The sequence below is a fragment of the Cucumis melo genome, chromosome 9, assembly GCF_025177605.1.
Source record: "Cucumis melo cultivar AY chromosome 9, USDA_Cmelo_AY_1.0, whole genome shotgun sequence".
In the NCBI taxonomy this organism is placed as follows: Eukaryota; Viridiplantae; Streptophyta; class Magnoliopsida; order Cucurbitales; family Cucurbitaceae; genus Cucumis; species Cucumis melo.
The window spans coordinates 15,016,833-15,032,243 of NC_066865.1; the positions used below are offsets into that span (position 1 = coordinate 15,016,833).

General features: G+C 29.9%; 1 protein-coding gene across 1 annotated transcript; it reads left to right on the plus strand.

Annotated features, from left to right (window-relative positions):
- Positions 1-1,649: 1,649 nt before the first annotated feature.
- LOC103501386 (transcription repressor KAN1-like) lies at positions 1,650-14,649 on the plus strand. The gene is made up of 4 exons (XM_008464954.3): positions 1,650-2,106; positions 2,196-2,272; positions 3,256-3,301; positions 14,452-14,649. Exons 1-4 carry the CDS (start codon positions 2,025-2,027, stop codon positions 14,487-14,489), a joined length of 243 nt encoding a protein of 80 aa, XP_008463176.2. The 5' UTR covers positions 1,650-2,024; the 3' UTR covers positions 14,490-14,649.
- Positions 14,650-15,411: the final 762 nt, after the last annotated feature.

A 15,411-nucleotide genomic window follows, 5' to 3' on the forward strand; every position in this document is an offset into this window, starting at 1 on the left:
ATAAATTTCAAAACCTATAAAATGCTTTCAGCATGAAATTTACTTGATGATCTTTTCCTATGACATAGAAGATTAGCTTACGTGTTGGTTACATATCTTGTAGTTGCTTTTGATGTTGTTCTTAGTAAGTCAAGGTAGAACATTGTTTTGATCCACAACATTAAATATATATTTTCATTGCTCGTGAGTTGCCAACGACTGCATCATCTTCTTCGCTTGTCTACTTCAATTCAGACTTTCGTATAACTTTACCAATTTCATCCTTTTCAGTGGGGTGCTCCCATCCTGAAATAATGGTTCTCCAACTCCTCATGTCCATAGACATAAGAAATACCTCTATGCGCGAGTTCCAGTAACCATAGTTTCCTCCGTCTAGAAAGGGTGGCCTAGTGGTTGAGTTTCCTTCATGAATTTCGTCCATTAATGATCGATTGTTAACCCGTTTTGATACCAATTGAAATATGAACGATTTTAGTGATATATAATAGTTGTGCCCACAGTTGTATATAGAGTATTAAACTATAGTAACATGAAAAGAAACGATCAACACATCAACATTTGTTAACCCAGTTCGATGGATGAGCATCTACATCTGGGGGGCTGTTTGTCCGGGATAGAAGATTGTATTAATCACAAATGCAATAAGTGTTGAATACATAGTTATGACTAGAGGAACAATACTTCTACACTATTGTTACTGTACTATCCTAGAACTGTTTCAACAGAACTCAATCATGATATAACATAGTAATCATAACTACTTAGAGGGTGGGACGAATCTCCCCCTTAATTGCGGCACTAATCAATGATGTACTCAACTTCACTCCAATTAATTGGAAATTTTCTTCTATCAAAATTTCCTTATTTTTCTTCGAAAAAGCGTCCGTGAAGAACTTACTGTAATCGATATTTACCCTTGATTCACACCCGCGCATAAATTTCGTTAGGAAGTTATCAATATATAAGGTAGGATTTTAACGCACAAAAAGATGTTAACCAATGCCTTAACCATTTCTTTAAATAATATACTGAAATAAAATAAGTGGGATGATTCTATTCGGATAGAGTAACACATTTAAACATCATTTTTTATGTTCATTATTGTGTACATTATTTTACACTATATAAATAATTATTTAAACTGGACCTCATGATCATTCTAAAATACTCGGGTGCGACCGACAATGAATCAAAAGTAGTGTCTATTTGAAAATTCCGATCTCCAACAATTTATTACCCTTCGTCTGCCATAGTTGTCTTAAGTGAAAATAAAAAAAGAAAAACTAAAATCATCTTTGGCTTTACCTTTATTCCCTTTCTTTATTCTCTTCTCTTTCTTCTGCCCTATAACTCCGCATGTCTCTGCTGAAGAAGACTAATTAAAATCACTTTCTTTCTTTACATTTAATTAGTTCTCTCTTTCTCTCTTCTATAACCCTTTTCTCTCCCAAACTCAAAATCTTCTCTTAATAATTTCTTGCCCTATCGCATCTTTGTTTTTGTATATGATTGGTTGCTTTATTGTTATTATTATTATTTTCAGTATTTGAGTTTAGGGTAATTTAAATATGCCTAATATTCAAAGGGTTATAAATATTGAATCTTCTTCTTCTTCTTCTTCTTCTTCTTCTTCTTCTTCTTCTTCTTCTTCTTCAACTCCATTTCTTGATCTTTCTCTTCAAATTAGTCCACCCAACAGTATTATTAATCATTCTACCTTCGCTACTAATACTATTGAAACCTCTAATGGATCAACTAACCAATTGTTTACTCATCATTACACTAATAAATCACTCAATCAAATTAATAATGGGGTTTCCCTTGATCATCATCATGCTTGCCCGATCAATGGCTTCCCAATTCATCCCAACCCTTCAATTTTCTACCCTAAACAAAGGCTTACTTCTCCTGCATTCTCTGGGGCCTCTTCATCTTCTTCAATCTCTACTTTCACTTTGCCGCCGCCGTATCTCCACTACCACTTGGACTCTGATCGATTGTCGGCTGTGGCGAGAGGACGATCCATGAGGGCACCGAGAATGCGGTGGACGAGCAGCCTCCACGCTCAGTTTGTTCATGCTGTAGAGCTTCTTGGCGGACATGAAAGTAAAATTAATTTTTTTTTCAATTGTATTTATTTATATTTTGCTCTTTATTCTTTATAATTTGATTAAGTAATGTTGTGTTTGTTTAAGGAGCTACGCCTAAATCCGTTCTAGAGCTCATGGATGTGAAGGATCTAACATTGGCTCACGTCAAAAGCCATTTACAGGTTTTTTTCTTCTCTTTTTTCTTTTTTCATATAATTTTTAATTTTTTTATATTAAGTTCAAATTATTAATGTACAAATGAATGAATGCAAATAATAAATGCCCCTCCCTCCTCATCTGACACAGTAAACCCTAACTCACAAAGTGAGAAAAAAAATATAATTTTATCATTATTTCTAATCAATAATACAACCATCATCATGTATATCGCTGTAATATATATGTATTTTTTCTTACTGTTTTTCCAAATACTGTTTCAAATAATTATGTAGGATATAGAAGGAAGAAGGAAGAGCCATTATTAATTTTTCAATTTGTCTTGGGTTAACAAAATTTTATTAAAACATTAAGTTCTCGTTTACCAACCATTTAGAGTTATTTTATTCTACGAAAATTGTAACTATAAACTCTCTCTTCACCGTTAAAATTCTTATTTTATTCTCTTTACTAATGCTTTTTTAAAACAAGTTAAAATTTTAAAACTAAAAAAATCAAAATATATTCATAAAATTGGACTAAAAATCAACTCTTTGCTTAATAAAGATACAAATTATATGAAGATATTTAATTTTAAATCAAATGATTACCAAAATAATACGTATATAATTTTAACCTTAATTATGACAATTTATATATGACTCCACCCTTGAAATTTATGCAAAACAAAGTGTAAAGAAAAAAAAAATAATAAAGAAAAAAGAAATACAGTCATAATCATAATACACAACTTTCTAAATGAAAATTATCATAATACTTTTACATTTTGAATCCTTAATCTCGTTCACTTTTTTTTTTTACTTAAGACCACTTTCTACATGCTAATTATAATTATCCTTTAACATTTTGAATCCTTAAATCTCTCTTTAATTTTCAGCTATAATCTTAGAAAAGCAGATTTTACACTCATATGAGCTCTATATATGTTATAGCAAATAAATTATTATTATTATTATTATTTTTTGACAAAAACAACTTTTTGTTCTAGATGTTTCGGGCACATAAGATGACTGACAAGCCTGCAGCTTCTCCAGGTAAATTAATCACTTAACTTATCCCCTTCCCTCCTTTTCTTTTTACCAGCCTTATCTTTCTTTCTTTCTTTTTTTTTTCTTTCTTTTTTTTTTAATTTCATATTATTTTTAGGTTAATCGACATAAATCTAACCAAACCAAAAAATATTTAGGGTTCCTGTAACAAAATAAGAAAAATTCATGACGTACGATATTTTTTTTATAAATTTTATATGTCTTTGTAATTTATATCTTCTTTAGGATTTATTAATTTCGAGTCACTTTGATGCAATTAAGGCCCAAGATCGAATAACTAAAGGAAGAAGTCTTTCATCTTAAAAAATCTTAGGGCAATGTATGCTTGAGATTGAATAAAAAAAAGGTAAAATTATTTCATCCCGAGGCATCTCGGTATCACTAAGATCCGAGATCTAATAACTAAAGGAAGAATTCTTTTATCCTGGGGTATCTAGGATCATTTTATATCTTAGATCAAGTAAACTAAAGGCAGAATTCTTTCATTTAGGACATCTCGATGCAACTAAGACACAAAATCTTGTATCATGATCTACACGATTGTTTAAATTTGAAAGCCATCGTTTACACTAAAGTAAAAAATTGTGTAGATCTACCACTTACGTCTTTCATCTCGAGCCATTGTATGCCTGAGATCCAATAAAAAAGGAAGAATTCTTTCCTTCCTAGGGCATCTCAGGGCATAATATGCTCAGGATCGTGTATCAAAATGTACATATATAATCGAGTATCGTGCGCGTGTGGCTGATTTATCGCGTGTTGACTAAGGTAATTTTAGTATTTTACATGTAAATTTTTTTCGATTATTTGTTATATTTAAAAAAAAAACCCTTATTTTTTATTTTAGGACAGAATTAAAGAAAAAAAAACCACTCAAAATACGGTGATAACTACATTACATGAGCCTCGGACTTTCAATTAAAAGCTAATTGGTTTGTTCAAATCTATACATAATGCAGATTGATCAGCTGTGCATCATTGTATTTCAATTAGATTGAAACATCTCTAGTACTTTTATCCTATCCCCAGACAACAATAAATGTATTGAACAAGAAAAGAGATAATAGGCAAAGAGGTAGAGAAGAGCTCAAGTTTTTTATAAACAACTACCACAATATTTTTATTTATCTTGGCTTAAAATATAGGATTCTGAAAAACAAATAAAAGATGAGAGAAAATTGTGGATGGATTAACATAACAAGGTGCATTTGGCTCCCAAGTTAGAATTAGGGCCTCCCCAACTACAACCACGAGGGTGGAAACCCACCCATAGTTTGGTTCACCAGTAATTAAAGAAGATTGTTATTCAACTCAATTACTTCTTATCTTGTTACTTGTGTCAATTCTTCTAATTACTTACCTCTTATAATATAATTACTAACTCAACTTTGTGCCTCAATCATCTTTAATTAAAAATAAATTGGACTCCGTCTTAGAAAGAATTTTCAAGTACCAAGTCTTCCCACCTCCACCTCCACTATCCTATAATAGTCATTTGGCTTTTTGTTTTTAGTCTACCGTAGACTCATTATTTCACCTCTAAGTGTGTGTGTTTTTTTTATATAGTTTTTATCTATTTTTTTACTTATATTTTCAAAATTTAAACCAAACTTTGAAAATTAAGTAATAGTTTTTGTTCTCTTTTATCTTTGAATATAATATAATGCAAATCATTAGAAATAGAAAAGAATAAAATTGATTTTCTACCATGAAAATAGAACATTTCTAAAGTATTTACACTTCAAAGATAGATGAAGGATAATAAATTGTCTCTAGGTGGTTTATTCTGTGTGGTATAAATAGTTTGTCGATTTTTTTTATTTTTTTTAACCAAAACCCCTTTTTAAAAGCTAAAAGGAAAAAAAAAACGTCTTAATTTCTAAATTATTACCTATATATCTTATGTCATACGCTATAATTAAACTCACAAAAATAAGATAAAGTGGGGAAGTTTTCCTTTTTAGATGTTTTGAAACTTGTTTGAGCTCTTTTAAGCAAGTTTGATATTTGGTCATATATATCCACTTCACATAGCACACACTGTCAAAGTCTTTTATAATTTAAAGAGTAAAAATAAGAAGAGTTTGATGGGTTTTGTTCATTAAAGGTGAAGCAAAATCCAAATAATTCTCTATTCTGACACACTAAACCATACATAGATTTTTACGCCATATAGACCTCGTGTTTATGTCATATTAAAACTGAAAATAAAAAAAAAAGGGGGGGGGGGGGGGGGGGGCAGAATTCTAAGATCCATTTTGCTTTGGATTCTGTATGGATCTTGAAAAAGAAGATGATGAAATATAATTTTACATATAAAGAAATGGTGGTGTTGTATGAACAAAACTTGGCTTTATTTTGCTTTTTTATGTATATTTCTCTCTTCTTTCTTCTTTTCTGGAAGATTTTCTTCGTTCTTTGTCACACAGACGTTGCTATCAAATAACCTAAAAGAAAAGTTACACAAACTGAAAAAGCTCACCTTCTATAGTTTTTTACTTCCCATTGTTACTTTTTTGGGTTATAAATCATTGAGTTCTAAGTTTGAATTGTTTGTTACCCTCTTTCAACTTTTTCATCTTTATTATTTCCACTTTTTAAAATTAAGTCTACACATAGGTATTTCCATCTTTACGTTTTAAAAGGGTGTTCAAATTTCAATACAAAAATATGATAGTGTTTAGTCTTTTTTTTAGAATTCTGGCTAACCGTTCGATGATATATTTATTTTTTTGAGATGAAAACATTACGGAAAAAAAAAAAAACAATTTTGAAACATAAAGAAAAAAGCTAAGGTTTAAGAGAAAAAGACAATGTTTCTTAATGTTAACAAACGAATTTAAAGCATTTTATTGTAGTATTCAAAATTTGTACAATAAAAGTTTGAGAATGTTTGGCCGTCAGCTTGGAGTCGGGAAGTGTAGGTTATTGAACACGTTCAACATATTTTTGGATTCCTATTATGATTGTTGAAGATTATAATTGTTTTAACTCACAGTTAACTGTATTTTAGATCGACATCTAGTGAAAATATTATATATTTTTTTCATAATGACACTTCCGTAAATTTTGTATTTAAAAATACGTTCACGTAAATTTTTATGGTTTTTCTATTTTCATTTTTTAAAATGTCTTATTCAATACGGTTGAGACATTTTGTTCTCGTGAATATAGAAATTTCAGTTGAGTTGAACTCCTATCGATAGTTTTTCTATTTTCACTTAAATATAAAATAGTTTTTTCTATTTTCACTTAAATATAAAATAGTTTAGAACAATAAAATTACGAAATAATGTTTTCTTAAATTAAAGTATAAAAAATGTAGACAAATTTGAAGTTTTTGTAATTAACTTGTTTTTTTGTTTAGATTTAGTATAGTTATAAAAAAAATAAAATATAAAATAAATGAGCTCCTCAACATATTGCAAAATTAGTTTAATAAATTAGGTCAATAGCACACAACTTTTAGATTTGCAAAAATGGAAAAATTCAAGTTCAGTCGGCCACATTTGAAAAATGTAAAATTACAAACCTACCATCTAGAATTATACACATTTCACATGCACTACAAGAAATCTGGCCTTTAATGTCGGTTTAAAACCGACATTAAAGGCCTTTAATGTCACTTGGCGACCGACATCTTTGCGAGCGTTATTAAAGGGCTTTAATGTCGGTTGGGCTTTAATGTCGGTTTATAACCGACATTAAAGACATCTTTAATGTCGATTTATAACCGACATTAAAGGCCTTCAATGTCGGTTATAAACCGACATTTTTGAAGGTGTTATTGAAGGCCTTTAATGTCGGTTCATCTTTAATGTCGGTGGATAACCGACATTAAAGCTGTCTTTAATGTTGTTTTGAAACCGACATTAACGATGTCTTTAATGTCGTTTCTTCAAATTTATTTTTATTAAATCCTTGCATTATTGTCCATTTTGTATGACACCAAATAGTTAAAAATGAAATCTTTTACTTGTACATATACAAAATAAAATCTTAATAATGTGTACATTTATATACAACTTGCTCCAAACACAAAGAAATTATGAAGTTTAATTATTACACTGATCATCCTTTGGGAAAAAAAAAAAAAGAAAGAAAGAAAAAGAATATATTGAGAGAGCAATAACTAAAATTGCAACTAATAGTAAACTAGAACGCTTCACAAATGACCAACTTCAAGATCTTGTCACAAAGATGAGGGTCTGGCTAATTGTACTCACTTGCAACTATTTCTTCTATTGCAGTCATTTGTTTAGTGATAGCTCCCTGTAAAAGACATCAAGAAGGTTCAATTAAGTAACAATGTTATGACTTAGTTGCTAGTAGAAATATTCACATTTGATTACTAATTAATAAAGTAAAGGGTTGGTTACCAAACATAACTTTTATTGCGCAATGCGGAAGGTAGATCCTATTTAAACTAAGTATTTGAAACAAAACAAAAATGTAAAAAATAGAAACTAGCTTATTTAACAATTGAAAAATAAAATGAATGGGCTCAAAGAATAGGTAAAGAGATATAAAACAAAGGCGAAGGAGATTACATTGTTGAAATATTTCAAAGGATTTGGCCATAGGTCCTCTTTAATTATCTCAGCTACCTGCATTTAAGCCAAAAAACCAAGCACGTAAGTACAAACCAAAAAAACTAATAGATAAAACGTTGTTGCATTTACAAGCCAAGCGTTTATATTATTATGGGGCAGAAAGATGTTCAGACTTACTTCATCATGAAGCTCAGTGATATCCTTTTGATCGGTTTCACCAAACCAACTGAAGAAGCTGCATACATCAATATTGATGAACAATAGCGAGCAAATATGTTAAATTTAAATTAAACCAGATACCACAAAAGGAAGAGAAAAGTGGAGGACGGTGTTACTAACTTTGACTTTTCGATTTGACAAAGAAAATTCATTGAGGATATGAAAGAATAAATCATTGTAGTAGGATAAGAGCTCAACAGTGAAGCATAACATCAACACGTATTGGAAAATCAGAAGTTTCTTCCTTAAATACCTTTTAGTATCTAATTAAACTTTATGTTGAATACACGGATTTAAAAACTTTTAAATGATATTATTCTACACTAGTGCACAGAAGACTATTCATTTATTGTAGCTTTGAATAATTTTCTTTCGGTACACTGAATAAATCATTGCACCTGTCAAGAATAAAACAAATTATTTTAATAAAACAATACATTAAAATTTATCATGGTATTATTCTATTTTTCAAAGGATCAATTTCTAGTTAAAAAAATAACTCTTCATTTGGTACCTAATTGGTTTTTGGCTCTCAATGTATTAAACAAATTTCTAATGACTTTTTTCTAAAAAGGCAAAATAATATATTAAATCATTTTGTGTTCATCAAAAAATAAAATCAATGAACTGAATTTAGATTCTCTCTCCCACAAGCTCCCCTTCTTAGGTAAAGAACAATCAAGGAATAGAATAGTAAAGAACAATCATTAATCTGATCAAATGAACACTTGGAATTATTGTTTTGATAGAAATAACAGTTACCGAGCCATCCTTCCACTTGATTGTTGTTCAAGTAATTTTAATTGCTCCATCTTCAAAGAATGTATATGTCTTCTCTAGCTTTCTATCTTCAAAATAAGGATTCTCATTGAAACTCTGTAAATTTAAGGAGTTCAGTGACAGATCATCATCACATTCTGCAATTGAAGGAGGATACCAAATAGGCCAAAAAAGTAGCATATGAATGATGAAAATGAGTAAATCAACCAAGTTAGCTGAAGCTTACAAACATGATGGAATAGCCCATCTTTACATCCTTTTGATCCTCCACTCCAAGAGAATCTAAATGCCTAAAGATCTGTGCCAAGAATAAGAGACCAACAGGCAACGGTTAAGAGAGTATATACTTGCACGCATTTGATTCTTACAACATCAAAAGTCTCTTTAAATTAGGATTTCAATATAAACTGAGTATAAAAAACTTGCAGAAATATCCATTTTTCAATCAAGTTATGCCTCAACGAAAACCCAGAAACCACACTTCAATTAGCAACAAGAATTAAATCTATTCCAAATACATCAACGAAACACGATTCAAGTTAGTTCCAAACGAAGGAAATGAAAAGAAAATACCGATAAAAAATGAAAACTCCACCAATGTCTAGGACACGCCCATGAACATGACCTTTGAGGAGGAATGAAAAGTTAGGCTTCTTTCTCTTGGTCGTGGAGCAGGCCACGAGGAAGGCTTACGGTGCGTGCGACTTCAATAAATTACAAGATTGAGAATAAATCGATAAAGGGGTACAGATGTCCCGACTGGCGTCTGGGCTGATCTTACGACAAGGTAGCGATGTTCCGACAAGGTAGCGATGTTCCAACGGGTTTTTGTGCAAGATCGGTCCCAAATCTCTTGGTTTGTGAGCACTTCAGTTTTTCCATTAAAAAGAGGTTAGGGATGCGGACGACAAATAGATCCAAAGCAAAAGAAACACAAACAAACACATTACATATTCAAAAAGGGATGGAAGAAACTGACGACGACGACAGGGATGGAAGAATCTGATGTATGCTGGTGGTGGTGGCGGCAGCTGTCGAAGGAGAGAGGGAAGAAAGTGATGAGATTGAGAAGGGTGAAAGAAATTTGAGAAAGATGAAAAATAGTGTGTAGGAGGGTTTGAGAAAAGAGTAAAGTAAGAGAGAGAAAGTTGAATTTTTACAAAATTAAAAAATAAAAATAAAATAAAAATGGGCTTTAATGTCAGTTAAAAAAAGCAGGGTGTTTAATGTCGGTTTTAAACCGACATTAAAGATAGATCTTTAAAGATAGATCTTTAATGTCGGTTTAAAACCGACATTAAACGTCCGCCTTTTGAAAAACGACATTAAAGCCCATTTTTCACTTTTTTCACCCGACATTAAAGACTAGATTTCTTCTAGTGATGTCACGTGATATGTTGTTGAGACACTTGTTATACTTTGTTGTTACGCTCGATAAATTAAATAATACTCGATACACATAATTGGTTTGATACACTTGATATGTATTTGATACATTTCTTAAACTTTGCAAATACACTCAATCAATTAAATATACTTGATGCACTAAGCATAATATGTTTGTTGTATTGTCGATACACTTGTTATGTTTTGTTCATACACTCTTGATCGGTTTAATATACTTAATACACTACTAATAAACATTTTATACTTCATCGATACACTCGACAAATTTAATACACTTGATTAATTCATATGTTTGATACCTTTGATGTACTGTTGGTACACTTTCTATGTTTACCGATACACTAGCTAGATTGATTAAAATACACTCGATACATTTGAGGTTCTGTTGATACACTTAATATACTTCACTAGTATGCTTTAATACACATTATATGTTCGATACACTAAGTTATATCATTCATATACTTAATAATACTAAAATGAATTGCATAAAAATTTTAAAAATGAAAATCATGTAGTAAGTGTATCAACCAACTAATACATAAAATATAAGTACATCACAATATTGATATACAAAACTGATACAAAACTAATACATATAACTTGATGTTCTAACAAAACAAAGACAACCACATCTTCATTATATCCCAACTCAATAGATCTTGAATTAGATCTCAATGTCTTAAACTCAAAATTAGTCTTGATAGCTATAAAGCGTAATGACTTTAGCAAAATTTTTTTACTACAAAACAAATTCTTCTCCCTTAGAAACCAACTCATCCTTAATATTGATAAGATCAACATCTCTAAAAATTGCTAATTCACCTCCCAAATTAGCCTCAACTATGTAAGAAGAAAAAGAACCAATTGAAACATCCAAAACTTTATCCACAAAATGAGCAATTAAAGGATATTGATTAAACGATTGATCCTTCACCAATATCAAGAACCAAATCAACCAAATCACATCATTATCTTCAACAATCTTAATAACACAATTATTACCAATAGGCAACAAAACATAAAGTTCAATACATAACTTTACTTGAATAGTACGTATCAAGTTCACAAAAGAATCAAACAATGATATCACTCCATCAACAAAAATACAATTTTTTTTGTAGTCCACATAGCACTATCGCTCATCCCATTGATCACTATGAAAAACAATTATAGCAAGCTTAACCATAACTACAATGAACTATAATAATTTCGGAAAAATAAAAAACACTTAGTAAGTGTATCAGTCAACTAATACGTATAATATAAGTACATCATTCTTATCCTCATTCGTCGGAGAAGCTCTCATCTCATAAAGCAAATGGAGAAAAGGAGAATTAGGGATAAATAATCCATAGTGACCATGAAATGTCGGCCCAATATTCACAATGTCAATCGATTTCGACTCAAAAGAACTCATGGGAAGACTAAAATTGGAAAGCGTTATACTCTCCTGTGTGTGAATAATTTAATAGAACAACGACGAAGTAAGAAGCAGGAACACACTAAGAATTAGATTGGTGGGATTCACAGCATTCTTAATAGAAACGACAATTGCTTCATCGAAGATAAAAAGGAACTCACTAAGTATTCACGCATGGAAGGTTGAAGTTGAGTCCTCTGGCGGCCGAAAAACCAACTTATATAGCAAAGAATAATAGGGTTGAGCTTGAGCTTAACCGTCAGACTGGTGTCGATCGAGAAGAAGGTTAAGTGATTGTGAATCTATATGCTCGAGAGAGTTGTAAAAGCTATTGGTGGTACAAGAGCAGAGAAATTCGGTGACGATGGCAACGCGTAGTGATGGTTGAGTATCAGTTGAAGAAGATGAATCATCATCAGAGAAGGATAAAGAGGTAACGACAAAGATACGACCAAAAAGAAGGCCGTTGACGGCGCTAGAGGAGGAAGAGAAATGTTGGATCAAAGAAGCTAAGATTGGAGGAGAAGAAAACAAGAAGAAGATGAGAAAAAGAGAAGTAGTGAGGATCACAAGAAAGTTAAAAGGAAAAAAAAAAAAAAAAAAACAAAAAAAAGAGGAAGAGAAGAATGGTGGAAAATAACAAGAGGGCCAATTTGGAATAATGAAAAATTTAAAATAGAAAATACCAACCAAAATTAAAAGCTTGCTTGCAAAATTGAAAAGGTTGGTACTTTTATATTGCTAAAACATATTCTCATACAGCGTAACCAAATACAATTTTTCTAAAATAAATGTATTCAAAATCCTTTCTTAAATCAAAGTATAAAAAAATAAAATGAAAAAGATTTGCAAAGGTTGATTTTTTTTTAAAAAATTAATATAGTTATTTAAAAAATGTTTTCGACTCCCTTTCTTGAAGTAAAGTACAAAATATGTAATTAGAAAATTGAGAAAATTTTCCAATTTTGACTTTTCATAATATATAGCTTTGTTAGAGTTATAACAAACAAACGGATAAATAATCTAAGTTAAATTACACAAAATTATTCTATATTTTTAACTTTAAAATAAAAATATTTTCAATTTATTTTGGATGGAACAATTAGTGTGTTGGATAAAAGATAGTTTTAAATTTGGGGTTTTTTTTTTCAAAAACATAACAAATCGATAAAATATTTATACTGTATAGAATAATTATAAAAACGGAAAAATTCCACAGGTCCAAAATGGAAAATACCAAAAATACTTCAATCAACACGCGACTAATCGGCCACACACGCATGCGAGTAATATATTCTTTTTAACGATCGTGTACTACAGTCTAAACGAATGATCTACTATCGTTTATGTTATGATATACGATTGTGTAGTTCTTTTTAACGATGAAAAAAAATGCTTCAAATTTAAATGATCTTGTCGATCATGTTAAATGATCATGTTAGACCATGACAAACAATCATATTGATCATGAAAAACGATCATATTAATTGTGGTATACAATTGTATAGTCCAATGTCAATGATCGTTAAAAACTTCAAATCAAATGATCGTGTTGACCATACTAAGCGATCTTGTTGACCATGCTAAACGATCATGTTAAATATGGTAAGCAATCGTTTAGATCATGCCTACACGATCACATAGTTCGTTTTAAATGATGATAAAAAAAGGACTTCAAATTTAAACGAGATTGTGTTGACCATGGTAAACGATCGTTTTGACCATGATAAACGATCACGTTAACAATAGTAAACAATTGTTTAGATCATGTCAAAATTAATGATATTTAAACGATCTTGATATTCTCAAACATGAGAAAATTAAGACAAGTAGATTCATAGAATCTTACTGAAAATGATGAAGATTAAATAGGAAGTTTAAACAAAAGAATAGTTGAAAAATTGAAGAAAAAAATCTAGAAGAAGAAATGAAGAAAATTTGGAAGAAAAGATGGATAATTTACAAAGAAGAAGAAGAAAAAGAAGTGACGAATTGTTCACAAATATTCAAGAACAAATCTCAAAATTATGAAAATATTTTACCAACTCCATGGATTTTTATTTTTTGTTATACTGATCGTTAAATATTTTTAGATTTTGTTACATTTATGTAAATTTATATTTCAATTTTGTTAGATTTAAGAAATATTCTTAAAACTTAAAAAATATTATACAAAAATAACTTAAAAAATATTAGTGTTAGTATATGGACAATAACCATTAATGGACTTCTAATTTATTTATTTTTTCCTGTTTTCTTTTCTTTCCCTTTCATTTTTAGTACATTCTTTTTCCAGTTTATTTCAAACAAACAGACAAATAAATTAATAGACAAAAATTAATTTATATCTCTTGGACGGTATCAATTTAAATATCCATACAAAAATAATTGTATCAATTTGAACCATAAATGTCAGAGGATCTATTCAATTTAAATTTTAAACTAATAGTTATATCAATTTAAACCTTAAACTTTCACATGTGTGCATCAATTTAAACTATAAACTTTTATAAATGTATCGATTTAAACTTTCAAATTTTACAAGTGTGTTCAAGTAAAACATAATAAAGGGTTTAAAGGGATACATTTATAGAAATTTAAGGTCTAAATTGACACAATGTAGGTTCTAAGTAAATACAATTACTAGTTTGAGGTTTAAATTAATATAACTATTAAAGTTGTTGTATTCTTTATATCATTTTTATTGGTGTTTTTCATTGTGATTGCTCCATAAATAAAATTTATGGATGTAGGAGGGGTTGATTTGAATGTTGATGAAAAGCTACTGTGAAGATCATCAGTTGCATTTGGATTGTCACAAACTCTAATTTGGAGACGGCTTTGGCAGGTCTGATTTGGCATATACTAAAGCAGATGTTTAATTTCTCCTCTTAATCATTATTACCTTTTTTCCTTTTCAATTCCCTTTTTTCAGTCACATACTTAATTAAATATAGGGTCACTCGATAGATCTCATCAATTCATATATATTTTAGGGCTTGGAAAGAGAGTTCATATCGATATTGTTTGATCACTTTTTAGTTGTTTTTCATTTTTTAGTACACTATATGCATATAGAGATATTTAACTTTAAAAGAAATAGTACATGTCAACTACAGCTTAACTATGATTACTATGATACTTCTAACATTTGTCGATTGTTATTTTTTATATTGGGTTGCTCATCATTATTTGTGAATTTTTAATTTTATAATTTTCGAAACAAGGAAAATATATAGTTGCAATTTCATTGTTGAAATTAATGGAGGTATTAATTTTTCATTGTTCGTAATCAACAAAAAGTCGTCTCCAAACCACATAATCGAATATGGATTGTTTCTCCTAATTAGTTACTTTCCCCATAAAACAAAAGCCGAGCTTAATTTGAATTCATTTGTAGGTATTTGATTTAGTGATATATTGGTCTTCCTAAAGAAAAAAAAAAAATCCAAACAAGTTGTACTTAAATATCTCAATATATAAATGGAAGGGTAATTAAAATAACTAAGGAGATGTTTGTTAACTCATTTATTTTTTGTTTCTTATTTTTTAAAATTAATACTTAAAAAAAATTAATACTCCAGCTTTCAAACCCATTCTGGCTTAAACCATGTATTCACAATCTTTCAAATTTTATTTGTTGACTTGGAGAAAGATTTCAAGCTTAAACTAAAAAGAATTAGTGCTAAATGACTATCAAAATCCAAACCCTA